The sequence below is a fragment of the Durio zibethinus genome, chromosome 25 (genome assembly GCF_047325235.1).
Source record: "Durio zibethinus cultivar Kanyao isolate XHJ-2024 chromosome 25, ASM4732523v1, whole genome shotgun sequence".
Lineage (NCBI taxonomy): Eukaryota > Viridiplantae > Streptophyta > Magnoliopsida > Malvales > Malvaceae > Durio > Durio zibethinus.
In genome coordinates this window covers 13104212-13129466 of record NC_143186.1, presented here as the reverse complement: position 1 = coordinate 13129466, position 25255 = coordinate 13104212, and the positions used below count along the sequence as shown (strand labels likewise).

General features: G+C 31.0%; 2 protein-coding genes across 7 annotated transcripts; one reads left to right on the top strand and one right to left on the bottom strand.

Annotated features, from left to right (window-relative positions):
- The first annotated feature begins 5198 nt into the window (after positions 1-5198).
- LOC111275945 (protein GRAVITROPIC IN THE LIGHT 1-like) lies at positions 5199-10531 on the top strand. Of its 6 annotated transcripts, none has more exons than XM_089754569.1 (3): positions 5199-5459; positions 6076-6226; positions 8817-10531. In XM_089754569.1, exon 3 carries the CDS (start codon positions 8817-8819, stop codon positions 10188-10190), a length of 1374 nt encoding a protein of 457 aa, XP_089610695.1. In that variant the 5' UTR covers positions 5199-5459; positions 6076-6226; the 3' UTR covers positions 10191-10531. The 6 variants fall into 6 exon arrangements, with proteins under 6 accessions (XP_089610695.1, XP_089610696.1, XP_089610697.1 ...); XM_089754570.1 differs by having other exon boundaries at positions 5239-5459; positions 6076-6198; XM_089754571.1 differs by lacking the exon at positions 6076-6226 and having other exon boundaries at positions 5239-5459.
- Positions 10532-14493: 3962 nt separating this feature from the next.
- Positions 14494-15333, bottom strand: LOC149511648 (uncharacterized). The gene has a single exon (XM_089754366.1). It carries the CDS (start codon positions 15331-15333, stop codon positions 14494-14496), a length of 840 nt encoding a protein of 279 aa, XP_089610492.1.
- Between the last annotated feature and the right edge of the window lie 9922 nt (positions 15334-25255).

The following is a 25255-nucleotide window of genomic DNA, read 5'->3' as shown; positions in this document are numbered from 1 at the left end:
GAAAATAATAGAAGAAATATGGATGCATCTTCTAAGTCTTTTATTAAAACGATAAACATAAACACACCATAAAAGATCTCCTAATACTTATAGAAAGTAGTTAAGGATTTAAAGTTTCACAGTACATTACTTTTCTAAAGTTTTAAAGACAATAGATAGCTCTGTAACTTTCCAATTATCCAGCTCAAAATCTGAAGGATAAGGGTACACGAACAGCTCTTCACTTCGACTTTTCTTTTCTCCATCATCCACCATTTGAATGACCAACTCTGAAAATTCTTCCATGAATCCTGCATTCAGGGCTCCCAATAAATCTGGATAAATATATCCTCCTGAGTGAAAAAAAATCATAGAGGTATGAAATAACCATAGGCTCTGACTCTGGCTCATATCCCCTAAGATTAGCCATTATTTTATTTTTCTTTTCATTCATCATTCTCACTTTGTCTCATCTTGTTGGCTTATACCCTAAGCCAAATCTATCTTTCTTGTCATGTATGGTCGATGGCTTCATGATTTCTTACAAGTTCTTCTCAAGTCCAGCTTCAGGTTACCATTCCATCTTGGTAAGCTGTTTGACAATTATTTCAGTTATCGTAGACAAGTATAACGAATACAGTTTAGATCCTTCAGTTACATATGTTACGTTAGCAATATCAAAATATCTATATGAGCATTCTAGGGCTTTATCTGCTGCTTCTACATAAGGAGTATTTATTGGTTGGGTGACCAATAAATCTTTTTCTCCTACTACACATATCAATTTTTCATCAACAATGAATTTAACTTTTTGATGTAATGATGATGGAACAACACCTGTCATATGAATCCATGGTCTACCCAATAAATAATTATATGAAAGAGAAATATCCATAACTTAGAATTTTACATTGAAAGTGCATGGATCAATCTGTAATGGCACTTCTATATCTTTCAATACCTCTCTTCTAGTTCTATCAAAGGCTCTCACTATCATATAACTAGGTTTCATATAAGATTCATCAACAGAAAGTTTTACTAGAGTAGTCATAGGCATAACATTGATGGATGAGCCATTATCAATCAAAACCTTAGCCATTATATGACCTTTACATTTCATAATAATGTGAAGAACCTTGGTACTTTCTCTACCTTCAGGAGGAATCTTTTCATCACTAAAGGAGATATAGTTTGAAATCGTCAGATTGCCAACAAGCTGTTCCACATATTCAACAGAAGCATTGTGAGACACATATGCTTGATTTAGCACCTTCAGCAAAGCATTACGATATAACTCTGAACTGAACAATAATAACAATAACGAAATTCTAGCTAGCATCTTGTTAAGCTATTCTACCACGCTATACTCGCTATGTTTTATTGACTTTAGAAATTCACATGCTTTACTCTCAGATATTGGCTTCTAGCATTTTTTTTTTGGGCTGCGTCAAGATCACTCTGACTTTCATTTTCTTCTCCTACCTTGGCTTTTTTCTTTTTAGCTTTTTCTAGAGCCTCTGGGGTATAACACCTTCCACTTCGAGTTATGCCTCCTATACCCTTTATGTTGGCAGTATCTGGGTTGACTACGACATCATAATCATACTTTTAAGGTACTGTTTTATCATTCTGATATGAAAAAGGGCCAAAAACTTTAATTGTCATCACTGGTCGAGAGATGAACTTTTCTAGCTTCGATGTTGACTTCTTATCATAATAGATAGTTATTGGTCTACGTACAAACTTATTATTTGAATCAATGGTAGACACTTTAGCTTTCACCAGCTCTTCTCTCTCTTAGTAAAACTCTATTCGACCTTCATCCATTAATTTTTGTACCTTTTGACGGAATTGGTGACAATTCTCGATAGAATATCCCAAAACATCTCTGTGATAATTGCAACTTTCAGTTGAGTTAATTACTTTAGAGTAATTTTGAGGTTCTATTGGCTTCAACATGTCAGCTTTGACTAATACTTCGAACACCTTAGCCATCGGAGTCTTAACTTCATTTATTTTTTTTTCATGTGGGTTTTTTTTCCATCAATTAAGGCATTTATTGATGGTCTGGTATGATTTGGTATAGGGTTTCCATTGACATTTGGAGTCCCTTGTTGGTTGGTATCAAAATTTAATACTCTTTCATTGATTAACCCTTGCATTTTACGCTTCAAAGCAGTACAACAATGATTTAAAAACATTAGTCATTTATAATATTGCATAAAATATGATAATTTAAGATCACTGGTAATCATATTACTTTGGTGATTTTATCATTATGATAATTAGATCATTGTAGTAATCTTAAAAATTATACCAAACACTATTTAAAAGGAAACTTTCATTTTTTTTCTTTCCAATTAATGGATAGTCTCTTATGAAATTGATAAGAAAGGTCTAACTTTTAAGTTTAAATTTTTTATGTTAAATTTCTTTATAATTATAGAGAACTTATGATTGTATTACAATATATATTTAGGGTTAAACTTCTTTATGTTATTAAAGCTTGGATTTAGGTTATATCTATCTTTTTTAAAATAGTAATTGTTAGATCAAATTTTAGGTATTGAATGAAAAATTAAAAAAAAAATTGAGGGTAACTATATAGAAGTTTGATAAATATTAAAAGATTATTTTATATATCAGCGATGAAATAATATAAAACTTTTATTATTATAAAAGAATACTAACTGAAATATTAGGTAATTTAAGAGCAAAAGTGTATAAATTATGGTGTTCAAAATTATAGACAAAATTTATATGAATTTTTTTAAGTGAAATTTCTTCTTAAAAAATTATTTAATAAAAAAAATTCCAACTAATAAATTGATAAAATTCAATATGAAAATCAATAATATGTAAAAAAATTAAAAAAATTATTTATAATTCAAATTTGATCGATAATTATTAAATGATAAAAATTTTGTTAATATTTTTATTAAAAATATTTATCCAAAAAATATATCAAAATACATTAAATTTTTTTTTTAAATTTTACATATTTGATCTATGTAACATAATTTTTTAATTTATCGATTTTGATTTTCAATTTTAGTTTTTATTTAATTATTTCTTATAAAAAATTCTCAAACTTTACAAATTTTACTTAAAAAACTTAATCTGAGTTTTTCCCTCAAAACCATTCTAAAACATCATTTTAAGCGTAACTTATTAGTTCCAAACAATATCTATATTTTTCCAATAGATGTTAATCTTAATATATTAACCCATTTTTGAAGTTGATAATTGTTTTCCATTCTTAGCTCATTTTTTTTTGTGAAAAATAAAAAATATTTAGTGGATTAGATTGATAAGCAAGTTAACATTTATATGTTTAGAAATTTATAGATGGAGAATTGGACTGATAAACAAACAAAATTAGACATAAGATCAACCAAAATTATTATAGCACTTAATAAGCCTTTATAAAACAACATGTCGCCTACCAAATCCCAAAATTTCAATTACAAGCCAAAACCCATTCAATTTGATGAATTTTGGATATCAACATTTGATTTGATCATATTGAGATTATTTTTTTTTTTATTTAAAAGGACAATGCTTTATTTGTGGTGATTTTTAATGTAAAGAAGTAGGAATTTTTTATTGAAAAATTAATTAAGTATAAAAGAAACAAAAAGAAAATTCAAATTGAATGGGAGAAAATATAGCTTATGCTGAATAATTTTCTTTAATTTCTTTTTCTTTTATATCAACATCAATCTTATGTATTCTCCCTAGTCCACCTTGGACCGATAGTAAAATATTATCACATAATTTCATCCACTAAAAGTTTTAATGCTGATATCATTTTACTTTGAATATTCTTCTACTATTTATAACCCTATATTATATATTTGACAAATGAATAAAAAAAAAATCTTAGTTTAAAATAATAAAGAAAAAGAATTGCTTCTATACTTTGAGATTTGCCAAAAAGGGTAAATTACAAAAATGTCTATAAAGTTATATGAAAAAAAATGCAATTATGTATTCTATAGTTGTATTTTCACATGACCCTAAAATTGTAAATTTGTGTTGTCAATTTTCATATACCTACCTCTCCAATGCAAATAGAACAAAATAAACTCTCTCATTTATGGAGTTAGTTGTATATATCTATTTCTTTTACCATACGAGGAAATATTTATGTTTTTATTTAACTTCATGTAATTTTTTTTTATTTATTGAAAAAATAAAAAATGAATAAAGTAGAATCAATTTTTCATCAACTAATAATTTGAAAATAAAAATTCGAAGTTAATGGTGTTATTTAATATTACCATACAAAGTAAATTTTTTATCTAATATATTAGAAATCCTTAATAAAATTATTAACTACTCCACTCATCTCATTTACAATATTTTATTTGCTTATTTTTAGTTGTCAAAAAAATATTTTTATTTTTATTGCTCTTAATTATTTTTTAATATGTTTTAAGTAATTCGATGAAATTTTTTTTATAATGTTAAAATTCAATTAAAAATTTTTTATACAAAAATAAAAAATATTATGAGACAAAAAATATTACTTTTTTTAAAACTATCATTGTAAATAATATATGAAAAATTATTTGATATATTAATAATAAAATTTTTAAATTTTACAAATGAGATTAAAACAATAATACATATTTTACTTTTTCAATTAATTTTTTAAATATATAATTAAAATGTATTAACATTTTAATCCTACTTATATAATTTAAAATTTTCACCATCAATGTAATTAATAATTTCTAATAATATATTATTAACTAACTTTAAAAATGCCTAAGACCACAGTTAGTAAAACTTTTTTAATTTTGTTTTCTATTTCTTAAAACATATGATCCAGATCTGGCAGTTGGATCCATTTGAACTGTCCAAGAATCTGACGTCCTCGAGTTGGACCCATTCATCTTCACTATGTTCTCAACGTGGCACTGTGAACCCACTCCCACTTATTCTAAAACTCCAAGAACTAACACACCAAACAAACCCAAAATGCAAATCCCCACCGTCCATTTCCTTTAAAAAAAATCAAACGTACGTCATATTTACCAATTGAACTACCAGAATCACCGCTATCAAGTTACACAATCTCCATGCCCTGACCATTCTTAACGGAAACAGAATATCAAAGAAAAATAAGGATGAAAAGGTAAACTTGAAAATACCGAAAATGACCCAACCTTGACACTTTTTAAATCCCAATGCTTCCCGTATCTGAACAAAAATCTCTTTCGTTTTATCCTTTTTCGTCATTTTCACCAAGTTTCCACCCATTTTTTCTTCTTCTGTAACGTCAAATAAAAAATTTAATATCAGCTCAAAAAAGGAAAAATTTGATCATAAAATTAAAAAGAAAAAGAGATTTGGTCTGCATTCAGGAAGTTTCGTTGGTTGGGTTTTAATATTTCCACTCAAAGAGGAGGTTTTTTTCTTTTCTTTCCTGCTTGGTTATTGCATGATAAACGAGGCAGAGGCTTCTTTTCGAGGTAAGCTGGAAATTTTAATAAAGCTTTACTTTTATGTGTCGCTATTATTTTGTTTCCATTTATTGATTGATTTTCTTTTTGTTTTTGTTTTTTAAAATCTAAAAAAGGAAATTTCATAGTTGGTTGTTCAAAATATTGCCATATAAATGAAGGTTAATGTATTTGCGTTGATATTATTTTTTTTTTGGTTTAATAAAGTCATAGTTTTGAGAGTTTTTCTTTGTTATGTTCATCTTTGTTTCTTTGGGGAGCTAAGGTTAGTGTTTTTCCAGTTTCTCATTAGTTTTTAAATTTTGTTGAAGAAAAACCGATGAAGTTTTCTTCATAAATTTTTATTTTTGTGTCAATTTAACGTCTGTTTCTATAACTACTTCTACCTTCTATTCTGGGTTCCAGTTGCTTTTGCCCCTAATTTTCTTTTTGAATTTTAAGTAGTTACTAGTTTCTGTTTGTTTCTCGGGATTCAGCTTCTGAGTTTTCTTCCTTTCCATTCCTGTTCCTTTTTTTAATAAAATTTTTCCTCAATACTCTGTTTCTGGGTTTGTTCATTCTTTTCGTTCTCTTTTGATTTTCCAGCAAAATCTGACGTCAATTTTAATTTTTTTTAATATCACAGGATTTTGCTTCGTATATTTAGAAATTGTGAACATTCAGTTGTCATATCGTTGCTGTTTACTTGAGATTTACGTAAACAAAAGAATGAAGAAGTGAAGAAGTTGAAAGAGTTGTACGATATCTCGTGAGTTTTTTGAGTGTTTTTTTAATAGGTACGTTAATTTCTCGTGCTATTTTTCTGGCTTGAAAATTTCTCGCTCAATTTAATAATAGATGTAGTATTTTTTATAGTTTTTGATTGATTTTTTTAAGCTTTTGGAGTTCGATGATGTTATAGATATGGTTTTGTCAGAGTGTAATTGCGTAAGCAGGGTGTTCATAGATGTCCCACTTTGATTTTAATACACAATTGGTATGTAGGGCCATGTTGAATCTTTTTAATATCTGAAAACTGTTCATTTTGACCATTGATTTTAACATTCTTTTAATTTACTTTGTATTTTTATAGAAAATTATTATTTTTAAATATATCTTATAATTTTTATATTTATATCATATTTATTTTATATTAAATATATATAAAATATAAAAATTATTATGATATAATTTATGAAAAAATATATATTTGTCAAATATAGACTATTTTTATTAAAATTTTAAATAATATGATTTTATGTTTTATTACCTTTTATCATGTATAAAATTATCAAATTAGTTATCAGATATACTAATATTCTAATTATTAATAATATTTTTTATTTGAAGTAGATGACATTATTTTTTAGTGTAAAATCATGAACTAATCATTGAATCTACATATGCAACGTTGTTACTTATTAATAATGTTTATATCATAGTAACCATGTAATTCTAATTTGTTTTTGGTTTGAGTGGAAATCAGAAAAAAATATTTGTTTTTTTTTACAAATATTGTGGTATACTTTTTGTTTCTTTTGAGGAGTTAGACTGTAATATGTAGTAAGTATAGTTTTAATGGATGTTTAAACATGCACAAACATGTTGATTTTGATATAATATTTGCACATGTAATTCCCACCAAAGCTGAAACTAGTTTTAGATTTAGCCCACTAGGACAAATTGGCAAACCGCTGCAGGTTTAAGACAATTAAGGCACGAATCTCCAATGTGTTGCAGAAATCCAACGGATGTTTGAAGCTGCTGCACTGCTGAAAACAACTTTTCAGTGCATCGTTGGAGGGCAATTTTTTTTTTATATATTGACATGATCGATGAGTACTATAAAAGTGATGATGACAAATACTACAAAAAGATAAAGTCATTGCATTACAGTGCACTCATTGGATAGCCACGTGAATATGTAAAGCTCATGAATATGCAGTAATCGATGCATAACATATTTTCACTTTGGTGGGTCCCCAAACCCCAATAAAGTAAGCCACCTACTTTATTAGGGAGGGTTTTTTAGGATGTGAATGCTTGGACCCGGAAGAATCCAAAGAGGTTTTTTCATTTTTAATTTTCCACTTTTCTGGTTTTTTTTTTTTTTTTTTTTTTAATTTTTCTAATTTGAGGAAAAATGGTTCATTGATTGTGGTTGGAGGCGAGAAGGGTATTGGGCTTTTAATCTCGTGGGGCCAAATATATCCAGGTGTGAAAAAACATGTGGAACAATGTTGGAAATTTTAAGTGGTTCATGGAGGCTGTTATCAATTTTACTGGTGTGAAACAAAAATATCATGTATGGTTGTTGTGTTTCTCATGTATCTTATAAATATACATCACATCTTGGTTTGGATTTGTGGTAAAATTTTAGGTGTTCATTACCCTTTTGTAGGAACTTTTTTATGGTACGTTTCTAGATCATCTACTAATTTCTATACTTTTACCTTTTGGATTTAATGCTTTGGCCTTTTCTCTCTTAGCAAAATGCTTTTCATACTAAATACCTTTCTCCTGCATTATTTTTTCTTGGAAATCTCTTGGACATTTTCGGAGTCTTTCATGTGGTTGAACCTGACTTGGTCTGTATTCAAAGGAAGTTGCAATTCTTCAAAGTATAATTCCAGGAAAAAGACATGAAAGTTGTAGGGAAATTCTGCCAAAACAGGATAGATTTCCAATCAAGCATTAAAAAATCAGCATGGAATGTATTTATTTATTTGCTCATTGTCTCCTTGCGGTTGGATATCCGTTTTATTTTTGGCAAGTGGGTTGTTATGTAAAGATTATTGGTTGCATATTTTGACCTGATGTAAACTGTGCAACAGATATAGAAAAGGAATATTAGGCAGGTTTCTGAGATGTTTATTCCTATGCTTTCTCCATAGCTTGATTTCCAGCTTGCATAGAATATTATGCTCCAAATGAAGGTTCATAGTGTCGGAAAGACAAGCTTTTTGAACTTTGTGAATGTTAAACGTGTCTTTGGAGCATGTCATTGATCATTTTCATCCATTTTTCTCTTCTTCTTCTTGTTCTTCCTGTTCCTCTCAATTTGTCTCTTTTTTTTCCCTACTTGTTAAAAAGTCTTCCCTTTTTTACTGTCAAAAGAAGGTTAATTAGAAACTCACAAAGGTGAAAGAGCTAACAAAAAGAAAATTCCATTCTCCATTAAATTCCTCGGTCTAAGTGTTAAAGCATTTTACTTTTTTCTCTTTTCATTAACACACTCATCATCGTCATTATCACCCTAGATCTTTATTGCCTCCCTATCTCTCCTTTATTCATTCTTTTGTTTACTTATTTGGTGTCCCTTAAAGTTGATTGAAGAAATTCTCTTATAGACTTATAGCTGTTGTCATCATTTCTGATACCTTGCAGATGGAAGCTGTGAAACCATCGGCTGTTACTCCATCAAAGAGTAAATGGGTTCGAACTTTATCGAAAGTTCTTCACCTGCACGCAGCTGCAGCTGGGATTGTCCCTGATGATGGGGTTCAGAAGGTTAAGTCTAACGAAACTGATGAATGGAATGACAGAAAGACCGCCAAGAGATTATCTCAGAAATTTGACAGATTACATGATGAAGAGCTTGAAAGAAAGGTGGCCTTGGAAGTGCTTATTGCAAAAATCTTTGCTACCGTTTCTGCTATTAAGGCTGGATATGCTCAGTTGCAGCATGCTCAATCGCCTTACGATGCTGAGGGGATTCAAGCTGCTGATCAATTGATAGTTTCTGACTTGAAGAAATTGTCAGAATTGAAGCAATGTTTCTTGAAGAAACAGTATGATCCTTCCCCAGAACATGCAATAATTTTAGCTGAAATTCAGGAACAAAAAAGTCTTTCAAAGACATTTGAAATTCTGGGAAAGAAATTGGAATCTCAGCTGAGACTCAAAGAGTCTGAGATCATTTTTCTTCGAGAAAAGTTGGATGAATCCCGTAAGCAAAACAGGTTACTGGAGAAGAGATTAAATCAAAGTGGTCAGTTATTTGTGCTCGACAATCTTCACCTGTCAAGCTTAAATCCTAGCAATTTTATTACTGTTCTTTGTCAAACTGTTAAGTCCATTAGAAGTTTTGTCAGGCTGATGATTGATGAAATGAAGTCTGCTGACTGGGATATCAAAGCAGCAGCTAGCTCAATAGAACGAGGTGTGGTTTATTGGAAAGCAGATGACAGATGTTTTGCATTTGAGTCCTTCATTTGCAGGGAAATGTTCAAGGCCTTCCACCATCCTTACTTCTTTCTTCTTGGTAACTCTGTACCTGAAGGGAAGAAACATCCACAAGTCTTTTTTGAGAGATTTATGGAACTGAAATCCGTGAAAGTTAAGGAATATCTAGCCAAGAAACCTAAGTCAACATTTGCCAAATTTTGCCGGACCAAGTACTTGCAAGTTGTTCATCCTAAGATGGAATCCTCTTTTTTTGGTAATTTGAGCAGCAGAGACATGGTGAGTTCCTATCAGTTTCCAGACACTACCTTTTTCACTGTATTTGCTGAAGTGGCGAAGCGGATCTGGCTTCTGCACTGCTTAGCCTTTGCTTTTGAGCCAGAGGCATCGATCTTTCAAATAAACAAAGGGTGTAGATTTTCTGAAGTATACATGGAAAGTGTAGCTGAGGAAATATTCCTTTCGTCGGATATTACACTAGAAGCAGAACCACGGGTGGCATTTACCGTTGTTCCTGGATTCAGGATTGGTAAAACTGTAATCCAGTGCCAGGTCTATCTCGCTCGGTTCAAATAAAGGTAAACCTGTTGATCCTCTGTTAGTCACAAGAGAATTTGTTTATTTGGACCCACAACATAGTAGATTGAACTGGATGCCATTCTCTTGCCTCTTTTTTAGTAAATTAGATTAGGGAAATGGGTTGCTGGGATTTGAAACATGGTTACCTGGGCAATTTGTCTCCTTGTTTTGTGGCCTTAATGATAAAGACAGGCTCATTGACAGTAATTTATTTGTAAGACACATCCCCCAATTTTGTTAATATTAGGCCCTTGTATGTTTTAGCTGTTTTGCATTATTGCCGTATTATGAAGCTTTTATATATGTATATAGTTAGTGGTTGGAAACTTTTTATATTCATCATCTGTATGTATGGGTATTGCTTTGAGTGCCATGCCATGAATTGCTAGAAGGTTCTCTATCTTTTTGTCTCTATGCTTGTATTGATACCCATCAAAATCTCTGGTTCACTTCTTTTTAGGCTTTACTAATAAGCGTAAATGAGCATTTAACTTGATAATCGAGCATTTGACTTGATAATCATATGCATGTTTATCTTTGTTTAAGGACTTGGGTTCGAATTTTTTTGTTTTAATAAATAAAAAAAGGCTTTATTAAGAAACTGGTTGTTCTTTGTGCCCTCAGCTCTTTTACACTAATTTGAGTTGAGCCTGAAATGCAATTATTCAAAACTATATAAGTCCATTACTTCTGTCTCTGGAAGCTTTGAAGAAATAAAAAGCCTTTTAGATATCATCAAAAACGTGTATTGGAATGCAAAAACACCAACTTTTGGTGGAAAAAAGAAATATTATAATAATTGTCTGGGTAGCAATAAAATAATTTATAATTCAATGTGGTCGGTCCTGGATGACAGCAACATTTCCCAATTCTGCTCAAGCATCCGATTGTTTTCTGTCCCCTGACAGTTAGGATCTGTCTGAAGATGAAAAATAAGAAAAAAAAAAAAAAGAATCTGATCAAATTCAGAATCTCAATTTCAAAATGAAATGGAACCACGTAAGATTTGGAGGACTGAATAAATTGTACAGTTGTGGCATTAATATTGGGAAAGCATTGAACTGGGTTAGGCATCTTTCTATGAGGAAGTTGATTTTTGTGGTCCTGTATTTTTTTTAATGATCAGCCACGTGGTTTTCGGTTCATGCATGGGTGGTTTTTGTCATCAGTTTTTTATTTTTTTTTAATTTTATTTTAGTTTTGGGTCTCCAAGCGATTTGGAGGATTGGGCTTTAGAAGATTGTATGGTATTCACACAGGTAGCAAAGGTTGGTTTTAAATCATAATCAACAAAAGTTTTAGTTTGATAGGGTCCATGAGAGAAGTTGCTTGGGATTTGGTGGAAAATTTGTTACCTACTTATGTCCTTGGATTCTTCTGTTTATTGTGAAGTGACATTGAAACATAAAAAAAAAAAAAATTGTAGGATGTGAGAACAAACAATGCTGCAAATTTATTCATGAATAGAGTACAATTTATAAGCAGAACAGTTGAGAAATTTTAACCATCCATGACAATAATTTCCTCCTAAAAAATAGACTAATATCTACTCTTAGTGGATCATGAGGTCCTTCTAAAAATTCTCTAACAGCCTTAATTTTTCCAAGTCGAAATGAACTCTAGAAGATATAAATGCATCAATTTAACAATCCCCTTGATGTTTGCTTTCGATTTACTAAGCCAAAAGCTTCACCAAAGAGCTCCAACTTTGGCTTTGTGAGTGCTTTGTGAAGACATCAGCAACCTGATCACTTGTTCCAATATTTTTCAATTCAAACTCTTGTTCAAGAACTTTCTCTCGAATGAAATGGTGTTGAACTTCTATGGGCTTTGTTTGAGCATGAAATACTAGATTTGATGCTAAGTTGATAGCACTTTGATTGTTACACTTCAAGCTAATGGGATACTCCACTTTCTATAAATGTCAGTTTATCAATTATTTCAACCAAACTCCTTGTGCAGCCATTCTTGCTGCACGATACTTTGCTTCGGTACTAGACAAAGCAATGTCTGCTTGCTTCTTGCTATACCGTGAAATTGCAGCAGATCCCATATAAAAAACAGTAGCTAGTTGTTGATCTTCTATGTTTGACATTACTTGCCCAATCAGAATCCACGAAGCCACTTAACAGAGTTTTCATTCTTTTTGTATTGTAACCCAAACTCGAGTGTTTTTCACGTATCTTAAAATTTTTTTTCCCGCGTCGAGATGAGGGACTTGAGGACATTTTATTAACTAAGAGATAACACCTACAGAAAATTAAAAATTCAGTCTTGTTATAGTTAAATAAATCAAACTGCCAACAAGTTAGGCAAAACTTGTGCACGTCCACCATTGATTTTCCTTCATCTGTTTTTAACTCGGTATGTTGTTCCACAGGAGTCTCTTTTGGCTTTGCATATTTCATTGAAAAACGTTGCAATAAGGCTTGAGCATTTCTTTTTTGAGATAAGAATAAACCACCTTCCATTTCTTCAATCTCCAATAAAATATCCAACTTTTCCCAGATTCCTCACCTCAAATCGAATCCTTAAGTCTTCACATAAAGTCTTGATTTCAACATAATTATCTCCAATAATAATCATGTCATCAATATATAAAAGAATTGTTAGGGACATTTGATGGTAAAAAATAAAGTAAAGATGCTTAATCTTTTCAATTAATTATTTTATTTTTAATTAGTTTAATAAACTTAATTCATACAACAAATTAGAAATTAAATATACAAAACTATTAAATATTTGGAAAAAATCTAAATTATTATTACAATGGATCCAAATTTGTAAAGCCCAATAAGGATCTATATTAGATCTTGCACAATGATATCTACTACCTAGCCCAAACTTTGAAACAAACAAAACCAAAAAAATAACATGTCGTATCCTCCATACACAGTCCAACAACACCAACAAAATAGTGAAGAGGTGTCAATCGTAAATCAATAGAGATTCTTTTAATTAAAGCTATATTAATATAATATTATCTAATTATGTTTATATTTTAAGCTAAATAAATTAGTTTTACATTTGTCTCCATGGGAATTATAATTAATTTTGTTATTCTAGGGTAGGTTATTATAATAAAAATTTATATTTGATTTATTATAATGCATAAATTTTGTACCTTACTGATAAATCAACAACTTGTTAATGAAAATTTTTTAAAAAATATAAATATAGGTTTTTTAATATAAAATAGCATAGATAAGGTATATAAAAAAATTTGGGATAGAGCAAGAAGAACACTGTGTGTGTCAAAAACTACTTTTATATGACATCCAATAAAATAGTCATAATAGATTATAGTTTTCAGTTCAATAATTTTATATTTGGAGAAAAAAAAAAGAAATTTGGAGCTGTAAAACCTACATGATTTGGTAGCAGCTGTTCTTTACTCATTTTTCATCTTTTCTTACTCCTCTAATTCAAATAACCTCCATTAAATTTATGTTCACCGTCTCATCATTCAAAATACATTTTCATTTACTATATAAAATTTTCTTTATTTTCATTAGGTTTCATAGAAGTTAAAATATATTGCGATCTTCTGAAGTTCATTCACTCTTTCTCATCATGAATGCTGTTGAAAATGTCTCCTGCAATGATTACGATTCTCTTTGCAACATTTGCGATAAAAAATGCAAATCTTTGAAGGATGCCATCGAGCACCAAAAGACATTTCACCAAAAGAAAGAAATCAAATACAAATGTGATCCCTGCGAACGTGGTTTTGCAAATAAACAGACAAAAATAGAACATCGGAACAATGGTCATTAACTCTAATATCTATTTTATATGCCCTTATTACTATTTTGATTAAAGCCTATAGCTGCTCATATATTTAGGATTAGTATGTTACTATTGGTAAAACCCATTACTGCTTCTATCTAAGATTAAGATGTTAATTTACTATTTAATTAGCCAACTAATTATAATAATTATTTACTTTCTCTGAATTATGTTTTAGTTTTATTTTTATGTACTTATTGTTCAAATAATGAATTATTGATGGAAATTATTAATTTTATGTTTGTGTTTTTCTTGTTTTTATACTCTAAATAGTTTTAATTATGAAAATAGAATTGAAATTATAATATTTGAATTCTATAAAAAAAAATGAAAACATCAAATTACAAAAAGAAAATTTGAAGCAATCCCTAAATTAAAAAAAATAACAAATAAGTAAAAGTTAAAAAGACAAACGAAAAACTTATAATAATCTCCAAAACTAACTAATAATCATGAGTTTAACTAGATTATTATGCCAAATTAGAGACATAATTAAACTGACGGTATTGGCTTAATTAAATTGATGCGGTGGCAGGATCCAAATGTAGGGAGGGAGGTCCTTATGTGAAAGTTTGAATTGGTAATGTTTTTCAAAGCTTCCATCTTTCAAATTGAAAACACCAATATCTTGAGGACCACATGGCTCGTATGCATTAACATCAATATAATCATCAGTGAAATATATAGAATTAGGCTGTCCTTGCGGAAAATCCAACGCTGCAACAGCTAAGGTCCCATTATCACCCACAAAAACCATATCTCCATCCATACTCTTTACCTCTTTCTTCTCTACCAATTCACCTGTTTCATCATCCAAAACCAACTTGAAAACCTCAAATTTCTCGGTCAAATAATCATCCTGTCCCTCGATCTCATCACCAGATTCGAGCTTCCTATGAATAGAGTATAGATTCCCTTTAGATGATTCAACTAGATATGCGCGGTCCGAATAAGCCTCTAAGTCTGATATTGGATCTTGTGGCAAAACTGTCTTCAACTTTGGTGACTCCAAATCCTTGTCAAAACTACCATTAACATCAAATGACAGAATATTGTTTCTGTGTCCTATAACATAGACCAAATTTCTATAAAAAGCAATATCGGTCAAAAGCGTCAGATGCTCGTCGAAATATATCCAAGTTTTCTGCCAGGATTTGTAGAAAGCTAATCTGTTATATGCGCTATAGATTACCACAACAACGTAACTATCCGGATTGAATGAAGGGTCAGCTGATAACACAACCTTTTGAATGTCGTATTGGTAGCCCATAGGCTTTCTATTGGGAAATTCAAGCTCAGGGAGATCAATGCTAATGCAATCCTTAAAAGGGTTTGAAAGGGTTATGACCATGTTCTCGTCCACAGTAGCTAACCAACCATAACAAGATCCGCAACTTCTTTTATTATAAGACTTTGGAAGCTCAATGCTGGAGACTTTTGTTTTGGCTTGTAGGCTATATAATTTCCGCTTTGTCTCGCTCCTTTTGGTTGGAATCAACAGCATGGGAACCAAATTCGGTGATTATTGCCTTTTCATCTCAAGAAAAGTATTGAACACTGAATGCCAATGCCTACTGACTGCACCAAATTGTACCAAGTTGCTCGGGGCATCTAATTTGTCGAGAACCTTAAAGAGACAGAGTTGTGGAAGATATTCCCAATCCGGTTCAAAATTTCCCATATGTTTGTCTTGAAAAAAAGTTGAAGAATATAAAGAATTTTTTATTAAACTATCTGGGAAAGTTTACAACGATAGAAAATCACTTAATTAGGTGAAGAAAAAGAAGTACAAAAGAGGGTTGCTGAGCTTTGTATTTGGTACATAAAGGGTATTTATAGGTAGCTTTTATTATTATTTTTTATTGTAAATCCAATTCCAATTAGAATGGAATTTAAGTGTTTGTATACAATTCGCATACAAACAAACTTTAAATTTCTACGTAATTGTAACTCAATTGTTGGTTAAATAACTTTAAACTTTTAGACATAATTGGCACTCGATCTTCGGTTTATTTAAATAAAGGAAAAGAGTGGTAAATTTGTTTGTTTATAGACCTTCCTACCAAAATTTCCGATGATCTTGGCTAAAGGCAAGCCAACTTTTTGGTGTTTGTAATTGTAATTAATTTTCGATGGTATCACTAAGTCAAGACAGAGAATAAGAAGTGAATACCACCTGTTCATATTTGTGCCATGGAACACATGCGTCGTGTTTGTCCTTGATGTTTTGAGTTCTAACCTATGCCCTTTAAGAAGTGAATACTGGCAACTGTCTACGTCTTGATTGTTTGGATGTTATGTTTTACTCACAGAGAATGTTTGTGCCACAATGCTCTGCTCTTTTTTCATTTCAGTGGCTGGTCGATATTGGTTGATTGTGATTGTAGATAAATAAAATGTCTTGCTAGAAATCTTAGTAGAGAAACCTCACAGGGAAACTTCCTTTTTTCTGCAACTCTATGCCAGGTTTTGCGTGGAGAAACCCCTGGTCCTCGACAAGTATCTTTGCAGCTGATCAGGTGGAGCAGAGTTAGAAGTCAGAAGAGTCACAGGGGTTGTAACTTGGTCCTTACAAAGTTTTTGATGTGATCTCTTTTGCTTTCATTTCCACCCTTTATAACACCGATGAATCTATTCTTCAAAAAGTCAAAGTACCAATCGTTGAATCGATAACATTTTTACTACCGTAAACAAATTTCCTGTAGTCCTTGTTCTCAATATAACAGCAGCTGGAAACAGTTAGGAAATGGTCCCTGTATTTTGAAATCTGCTAGCAAAATTTTATTCATATTTAATATCCTTTTCTCAATATAACTGCAGCTTGTAAGCATGTAAACTGAATTTTTATTTGCTTAAGCATGTAAAATGTCATTGTTGAGCTCTACAGTTAATTGGGTGATTGGCCCAATTAACTACCACATTGCCCAGATCAACCAAATTGCCCTGGAAAGCAAATTCCATAACTACCACAATGCTGGAGTAAATACCATTCCATTGAAAAAAAAAAAAAATAGTTCCATGCATCCATCGAAAGGGTGATTAATATTCTGGTGTACTGAAAATCTCCCTCTCCACCTTATTAGTTCGGAAATTCACTATCCTTCCTGATAGATTTTATAATCAAAAGAGAGTTGACTGGTTCTGATATTAAGATTAAATCATTTGTGTGACATAAGTGCACAAGCTTTGAATTATGAAAAAAAGGCTAATTGTAGTTATATGGTAAATCAAGCCCCGGAGGCCTTTGTTTATTAGCCAAGCTCTAACTTGGTACTTGGGAGTCATTTGTTGGAGGATCAGAACAGTGCTAATACCACTGTCTCTTTTCCTTTAACAATATCTAATTTACATGACCATCTAATTTAAAACATGCTTCTGAGGAGGGTTCACTGAGACTGAACCTATTGGTGAGGGATTACAGTCAGGAAAGGAGGAAATGACCCTACTTAGGATTTCAACTGCCACAGAATGGAGAGCATTGGCAGTTCATTGGCTAGAGAAGCTGAAGCTAATATTATGTTTGAAATGACTAATAAATTAACTCTGATAGTAACTTCTGAATAAGCTGCAGCGTCCTACACGATTCCAAAGCTATTATCGTATATCCTAGAGTTCCAAATATATTTCCTTTTCACTTTCCAGGAAGGAAATGATGAGAAACTAAGATTGCGAGGAAAAAGATAAATTGAAGATTTCATTGCTTAATCAAATCGAAATGTGCAATGCGAATTGCTTACAACATATTAAGAGAAGTCTATATGCTGTTTCTTACACTTTCAAGTGGTGAAGTATCTACGATACACCCCCAAGAAATCGAATAACAGTACATGAACCAAATGATAAGATACATCTTTATTAGATATTGTTGTGAAGGCAACTTGACCCTTAAATCATCTAATTGCCAGCTTCTGGACTTGGAACTGACTGGTCCGACAGAGCACTGTGGTTGATATTGTGCATTTCATTCACTGCCATTACATGACCATTTTTAGCAGGAGATGTAAGTGAACCAAAAACCATAGGATTAGCATTCGCAACGATACTCTGCGCCAAAACCGGACCATTCATATTTTCCTTACTTAAGATCTTTCTGGCACCAAAAGATGGTGTATAGCATATTAATAGAACAGCAATAAAAAGGATTGTAGTTTTGTTGAGATAAGCCATTAGGAGTGCTAGTAGAGGAAAGTCTAGGAAGTAAAGTAAGGCTTATCCTGCAAATAAGGAAACACTGAGGCTTTGTTTGGGATGGTTGAATTGGCTTATGAACTGATCTATTTATAGGCCACTGATGATCAGGTAGAGGCGTGAGGGTCAAGTTAATTAAATTGGTTTAGAAGATATGTATAGTTGAAAGCCTCGCAGACAATGAGTTAGGTACATTTCAACTTAATGCAGCCAATGTTATTTTCTTGCACTTTTTCCATCGACCTGGGAGCCTAGGTTGACTTTCTTCAGAAGGTCTAGAAAGAAGAATCATGGCGAGAGCTTTAGGTTTAGGACTCCCTTTACGTTATTGAACCATTTACCGAAACATATATACCTCAGTTTGTGCATACAAGGGTACTAATATGCAATTAATTTCTTTATATTTGTCATTAGAAATTCTAAGTTCTTTAACATCTTAAGTGATTATGGATAAGTTTATTCGTTTTAGGTAATATTTGCCCAAGTAGGCGAATCTGCAGATTAGTGCAGATACTTCTAACTTTTGAAGGGATTTCTTGATTCAATGTATCATATTACACGTAAAAAGGCACATTATTGAAAGAAATACCGGTTGCGTGAAGGGCTTTCAGATAAACAGTACCTAAAGATTACTTTTAGAATTTTATTGGACGCCAAAATCATCAGTGCTCAAAGATCAAACTTTAATTTTATTGAACAGTACCACCAAGTTTTTGATAATGATAAACATGAAGAATTTTATGGTATTACTGTTAGTTTTTAGATGATAAAAACTTAAAGTTCTAGTATTGCTGGAAAGCTGAAGCCTTTTATCGAGTAAACCCAGTAGCATAAACAAGAAGAATTCTGTGGTATTCTCACCGGCCAAAAATTAAATTCTTGTGTCTAAAGCAGTGAAAGGTTTTTCTTTTTCAATATTCTTTGATAATTTCGCGTGAGGAAAACAGTTCAAACCATCCCTTTCCTGGATGTTTGCTCAAGGAAAATCCATTATGATTTGAACTTCTTTAATATGTGCTACCTCATTTTTCTGATAGTGAATTTAGAGTCATCAAAGGTGGTTCAAGTTAATTGTAACAATATACTAAGGACACTGTTTAGATGGTAGAGCCCATTTGCCCTTTAGTATGACTAAGAAGAACTTGGCTTGATTGAGCCATTAAGCAGCTGAGATTGAGCAGAGGCATTATGCAACTTACATTTTAGTGGGTCCTTTCTGCTTCTATTTTAATGTTTCCAATATAAGTGGGAAGATTCCAAGTTTGAGACCATGAATAGAATGATTCACTTTTACAAGTGTCCTTTACTGTTTAATTAAAAAAAAAGGTATTTTGCTTTTCAGGAAAAAGGGTTATGAAAAACACTTGAAAGTTATCAATCTTTACTGCATGATCGACAGATTTTTGGCTTGTAAAGAGAGTATCAACAAAATGAAAGCAATAATGAAGGTGAGGATGTACTCAATCAAGCAAAGCAAAGCATGTGGAGGCTTATGCAGTTCTTATTAATTATTGAACAAACAATTCTGTAAGATATGCTTTTCAAGAGAAATGCTATGATCATTACAAGTTTAATTGCAGTTTGCGTTTATTCGTATCCATATAAGATGATCATGAGCTTTATTTATTATTCAATGCAAACTTACATTGTTTATTCCATATATTAAGAAAATTAATCCCCCAACCCCCAAATTACAAAAGAAATTGTCTATGTAATTGTGTATTATCCATATGGTGAGAGGAATAGTTGAACCAAACCCCTAGAAAATCAATTGAAAAGGCATAAAATCTGTATAAAGAGACAAGCATAGAGTTATAACTATGATTGTTTGGTAAAGCTATATATAGAGGGGGACAGCGGGAGAATAATGCAATTAGTGGTGGCCTGCTCCAGGACTTGGGACAGACTGTAAGACTTGATCAATTTTGGCGAGATGAATGGCAAAGAGCTTTTCTTTATTAGCCATAGCATGCCCTTTATCATCACTAGCAGGAAGTATTTTCGTAGGCTCCCTGACGAGGGTGCTTCCAACAAAATTATCCTCGGATGAAGGAACTTCTTTCTTCTCTAAATTCAAAAGCTTTCTAGCTTCAAGAGACGTTGGTAGGAAGATGAAAGCAAAAATAACGATAATCAAAACAACGCTTAATCGAGTCATTTTCGAATGCAAAGAGAAAGAATAGAGATGCTATATTTTCTATGCCTTTTCTTATAGAAGTGTAAATCAGAAATGAGGCCTTGAATGACATATTGCTTCGATTTCGAGGTATATATATATAAGAACGGGAAACCGTGCCGGCTAAGTCAGCATGTTTGGAATGAATCAATGAATATGTTGGTATTTTTCTGCATGTATTGTTGTTTAAGATTCATGGAAATTGGGTTAGGTACAAATTAACTACACTGCCAGCTCGTGTTTTTGAGTAACTTCATGCACTTATCACCACAAGCACTTGGAACAACCTGATCATTACCCTGTTTACTTTCTATACCTTTTGATTCAACCTTTTAAAGATCAAACCATTTCCTTCTATTTTTCTGGTTCTAATAGTTTGTTTTTCCCACTTGCTGGAATACTGCTTTTTCAAAGTTCAATGATCTACAGGACTATAGGAGACCTGAAAGCCAAGTTTGCCAATTTGCCAATGATGCACTGAAATTGTATATATGCCTAGGAGTACAAGACCTAACATTTTCTGTAGCAGCTAGAAAGTCTATTATTCTGTGTTGAAATTAGCGTACAATTTAAGCCAATTAACTTCGTATTCTTGCCTTGCAAGAAAGGCAAAAACCATGCACAACTTCCAGTCTTATATGAAAACAAAATGCTAGGGGCAGCGAGATTTTTTTATTTTGATTTCTAGTTTTTTATTTTCTTAAATTTTTAAAAACTGTTAAATTTAAGAATAAGTCAGAATAGGTGATTGGACTATTTTAGTAAACATTATTTTGAGGAATAGCTATTCATGGAATAACTCTTTTACAGAATAGTTGTTTAGGAACAACTATTTAAGGAACATTTTCCTTTATGGAACAACAGCTTCATTGAACAGCTGGTCTCGGAACAACTTTCTCAAGGAATGACACCAACACCTTCACCATAAAAGATTTTCACCAAAAGTTACTTTACTAAGAGTTATTACACAAAAGATGTTTCACCGAATATTACTTCACCGAAAAAAGAAAGTGAAAATAATCCTAAAATATGATATGGTTCTTGGGTTAATTTCACTGTTAGGATATTCTGGAAAACTTGGCTTGGTTGATTAGATATAGAGATAATTAAAAGGTTTCCTCTTAACCTTTCATTGAAATATTAGTGCTTCTCCCTTTTTTTAAGAACAAATAGAGAACTTTTATGTTCACTATAACGATCAACAAAAACTAATTAAACTCTCATTAACCAATAAGTTAGCACCTTTTGCAATGGCCAATTCTCCCATTATTTACAATTATTCATATTTAATACATTAACACTCTTTATAATTGTCGATTTCATCGTTATTACTATTTAATACTTAAGATATGTAACTCATATTCTTGAAACCTATAAATAGGAGTTTCTACAATTCATTGGGGGACTTTTGGAGACTTATGACAAATTTACTCAATTTTCCCTACAATTCTCTCTTCCTAAATCCTTTTTTTAGCCTTATTCTCTTCATTACTTAATCTTGCTTCACTACCTACTACCACTTGCCGTTGCAATCAATATCTCAGGGTTTGTTCCAATCTTCCTTTTCGCTGTCTTCTGGCACATCATGTTCTATTTGTTTGCAACGCTTCCTTACCTCACCAAAGAACCTGTTTACATTTTGGCGGCTCTACTGGGTGGAATGGTTGCATTGAGTAGAACTTCATTGAAGACATGACATAAGCAACTATGCTAGATATGAAAAATCCTAATGCCACAATGATACTCAACAGTGGAGTAATAATGTGGTTAGAATGTTTATTCTTTCATATTGAAAGTTTAATTAGCTACAAATATTTAATCTTTACCTTTTACTTTTTTTTAACTATTTAAGCATTTTTATATTATTATTATTTAGTGCTTACACGTTTAAGAATTTTAATTAATTGAAAAAAAAATTAACATGAAAAAATGAAAAGCATGTATTATTTCAACAAATGTCCATTCTAATGCATGCTCATTTATCAAATATCACAAAAGTTATGAAAATGTTTGCCTTTTTATAACTTGAAGAAAAAAGTTATTATCGTAAATTGTATTGAGAATTTTCTTTTATTGTACATAAGATTAAACTTTGAAACCAAATTGAGATACAAAGTTGATATACCTACTGTGTTGAATCCACTTCTATTGGCCACAATTTAACAATTTATGATTTGAAATCAAATTAATCTCCTTGGTACTAGGTTGAGAAAAAATTATCTCCTTAATACATAATGGAGTTTGATCTCTTTCTTTTTGAGTTGACAATTCACTCCCTAGTAAGAAATTGAAAATTACTCTTTTGCCACAGCTTTATCACTCATTTTTGGACTGTTACTCTATTGTTGATACTTGTTATCAAATGAATCTCCTTAGTACCAAGTTAAAAATTATCTCTAAATTGAAAATTGTTCTTTGGTTGCAACTAGACCTAGTCATAGGTTAGGCCAAGCTAGGTTCTAGTTGGGCTTAGCATGATTTCTAGTATTTTAAGCAAGCCCAAGTTGACTTGGCCTGATATTTCTAGCTTCATTTTCTACCCAAGTCCGTTTTGACATGTAATAATAAAGTCTAAGCCCACCCAAAGCATTGGAATTTAAAATTGGGAAAATAGTTTTTTTCTTTTTTTTGTAAATTATTAATTAACTAATTTAATTAATTTTAATTGAATTTGTGACTCATTTGGACTTGGGTCCAATTTAATTTTGTTGAATTGTATAAAGAAAAAATAGGCTTTATCATGTTATAAGTAATGAAGCAAATGGGCCTAATCCATTATAAAAAAAAAATAAAGCAAATGGGCTTTGTCCCATTATGATAAAAAATATTTTTTTATTTTCAGGGTTGGCTGAGCCAAGCTCAAGTCTTAAATGGTGAAAGTCATGCCTGCCCTATTTTTTTATCGAGCCTCATTTATTTGTCCAAAGTCAATTAACTAGCTTAATATTCATGTCCAAATCCTTCAAAATTTTGGACAGGCCTCTCGACCCATGAGTAGGAATAGTTGTAACTATATCACTCATTATTTTATCGAAAATCTATTGTTTATATTTGCTATCAAGTGAGCTCTCTGGATATCAAAGTGAGAATTCTCTCTCTTATAAATTGATAATACAATTATTGGCCACATTTTTATCACTAATTTCTTAAGAACTGTGATGTAAATAATTTTTCTTGACTCTTTTTGGACACGGCTTAATCACTTTTATTTGGATTAAACATCTTCTTTGTATTGAGTTGAAAACTTATCTCCCTAATATGAAGTTGATGGTTCTTCTTTGCTATGCACACAATTATATTAGTGCTACTATTATACACTTTATCTACCTCATAAGTGGAGATATTAAAATTACAATGAAATGCTAATATTATTAAGATTTTCGAACATTAAAATTGCATAATCTCATAAGTACTACATTATATACATATTATTATATCACACATTTTTTATATGCTAAGAAGTTCACCTTGCTAACAAAATAATTTGCAAATGAAAAGCTTAAAACTCTTTGGAATATAGTGGAGCAAAAATGCATAGTGCATACATATAATGATACAAATTTGAAAAAATAATTAATTCCAAACTTGAAAATTTTCCTAAAAAAATCTTCCTAAAGAAAGCAAAACATCTTAAATCTTATTATTTCATTCAATTTACATATAAGTTCTTCCAATAAACACTTTGTCACCTTACACTATTTTCATCACTATCAAATATAAAATATTTCAAAGAGAAAATCAATCTTTGTAGTCTTGCACTACTCTCATTTATAAGGTCTTTTTTTTAAAAAAAAGTTAGATGTTATGGTCATTTGAGTCTCTTCTATAACTTTCTTCTATAAAGAAACAATTTTGCGCCACTCTCATATAAGTTCTTCTTGAAATCTAGTTGATTAGTATGCTATTTCTACTACTACACTACCTATTTATAGAAACATAAAAAAAAAGTTAACAATTGAAATATTTTATATTACTTTCTTATTGTTACTACTTTACTCTTATATACAAGTTCTTCAAAAAAAAATTGACAATTGAAATATCTTTCATAATTTTTATTGTGTAAAACTTCTTGTGCATCATCTTAAGAACATGACATTACTACTCTAAAGGATGTTTCACTCATACTTGATACTTGTGTGTCGCTTCAAGAAATTTTTTTTAAAAAAAGCTCATTTTTTGTATTATTTTGACAAATGATTCTAAAAAAAAAGATGTTTCTTATTCAATATCTTAAAATGTCTTATATTTATAATTTTCAAGAATTGCTTCTTTTATATTCTAACACAATATCATAAAACAAATCATTTTTAAGAAATGCTTTACTAGTCATTTTATTTCACACTATGAAATATTTCTTAAGAAGAGCATCTCATGTATAATTCTAAAAGTTTTTATCGTAATAAAATTTTCATAAATTATCCTAATGAAGTGTTTTTCAAGTTCCACTCTAGAAGCATTTTTTACTTTTTCTTTCAGTGTACTCTCATGATATCATAATAAGTATTCCACATGCATTTTTCTAAAATTTGTTTCTTATTATTCACAAGAATTCTCAAAATATTCATGTGTAATTTTAAGAAACGCATCTCATGAAACATTTCTCATTACCTATCATTTAAAAAAAAGTATCTTTCATTCATGCTTCCATATTGAAACAATTTTTTCATCTAAATGATGATTCCTAAAAATAAATTTGTCATGTTGTTCCAAGAAGTATTTCGCTTATAATTTATGAGAAGTACATCTTTTGCATTCTTACAAAGAATGTTTCCTACATTTCAGGGGTGATTGTCAAGAAACACATCTAATTTATTTATGTTAATTTGAACAAAATCCACCTAAGAAACGTTTGTTACCTAGCATAATTAAAAAAAAAAAAAGAAACCAAGTTCAACGTGCTACTTCAAAA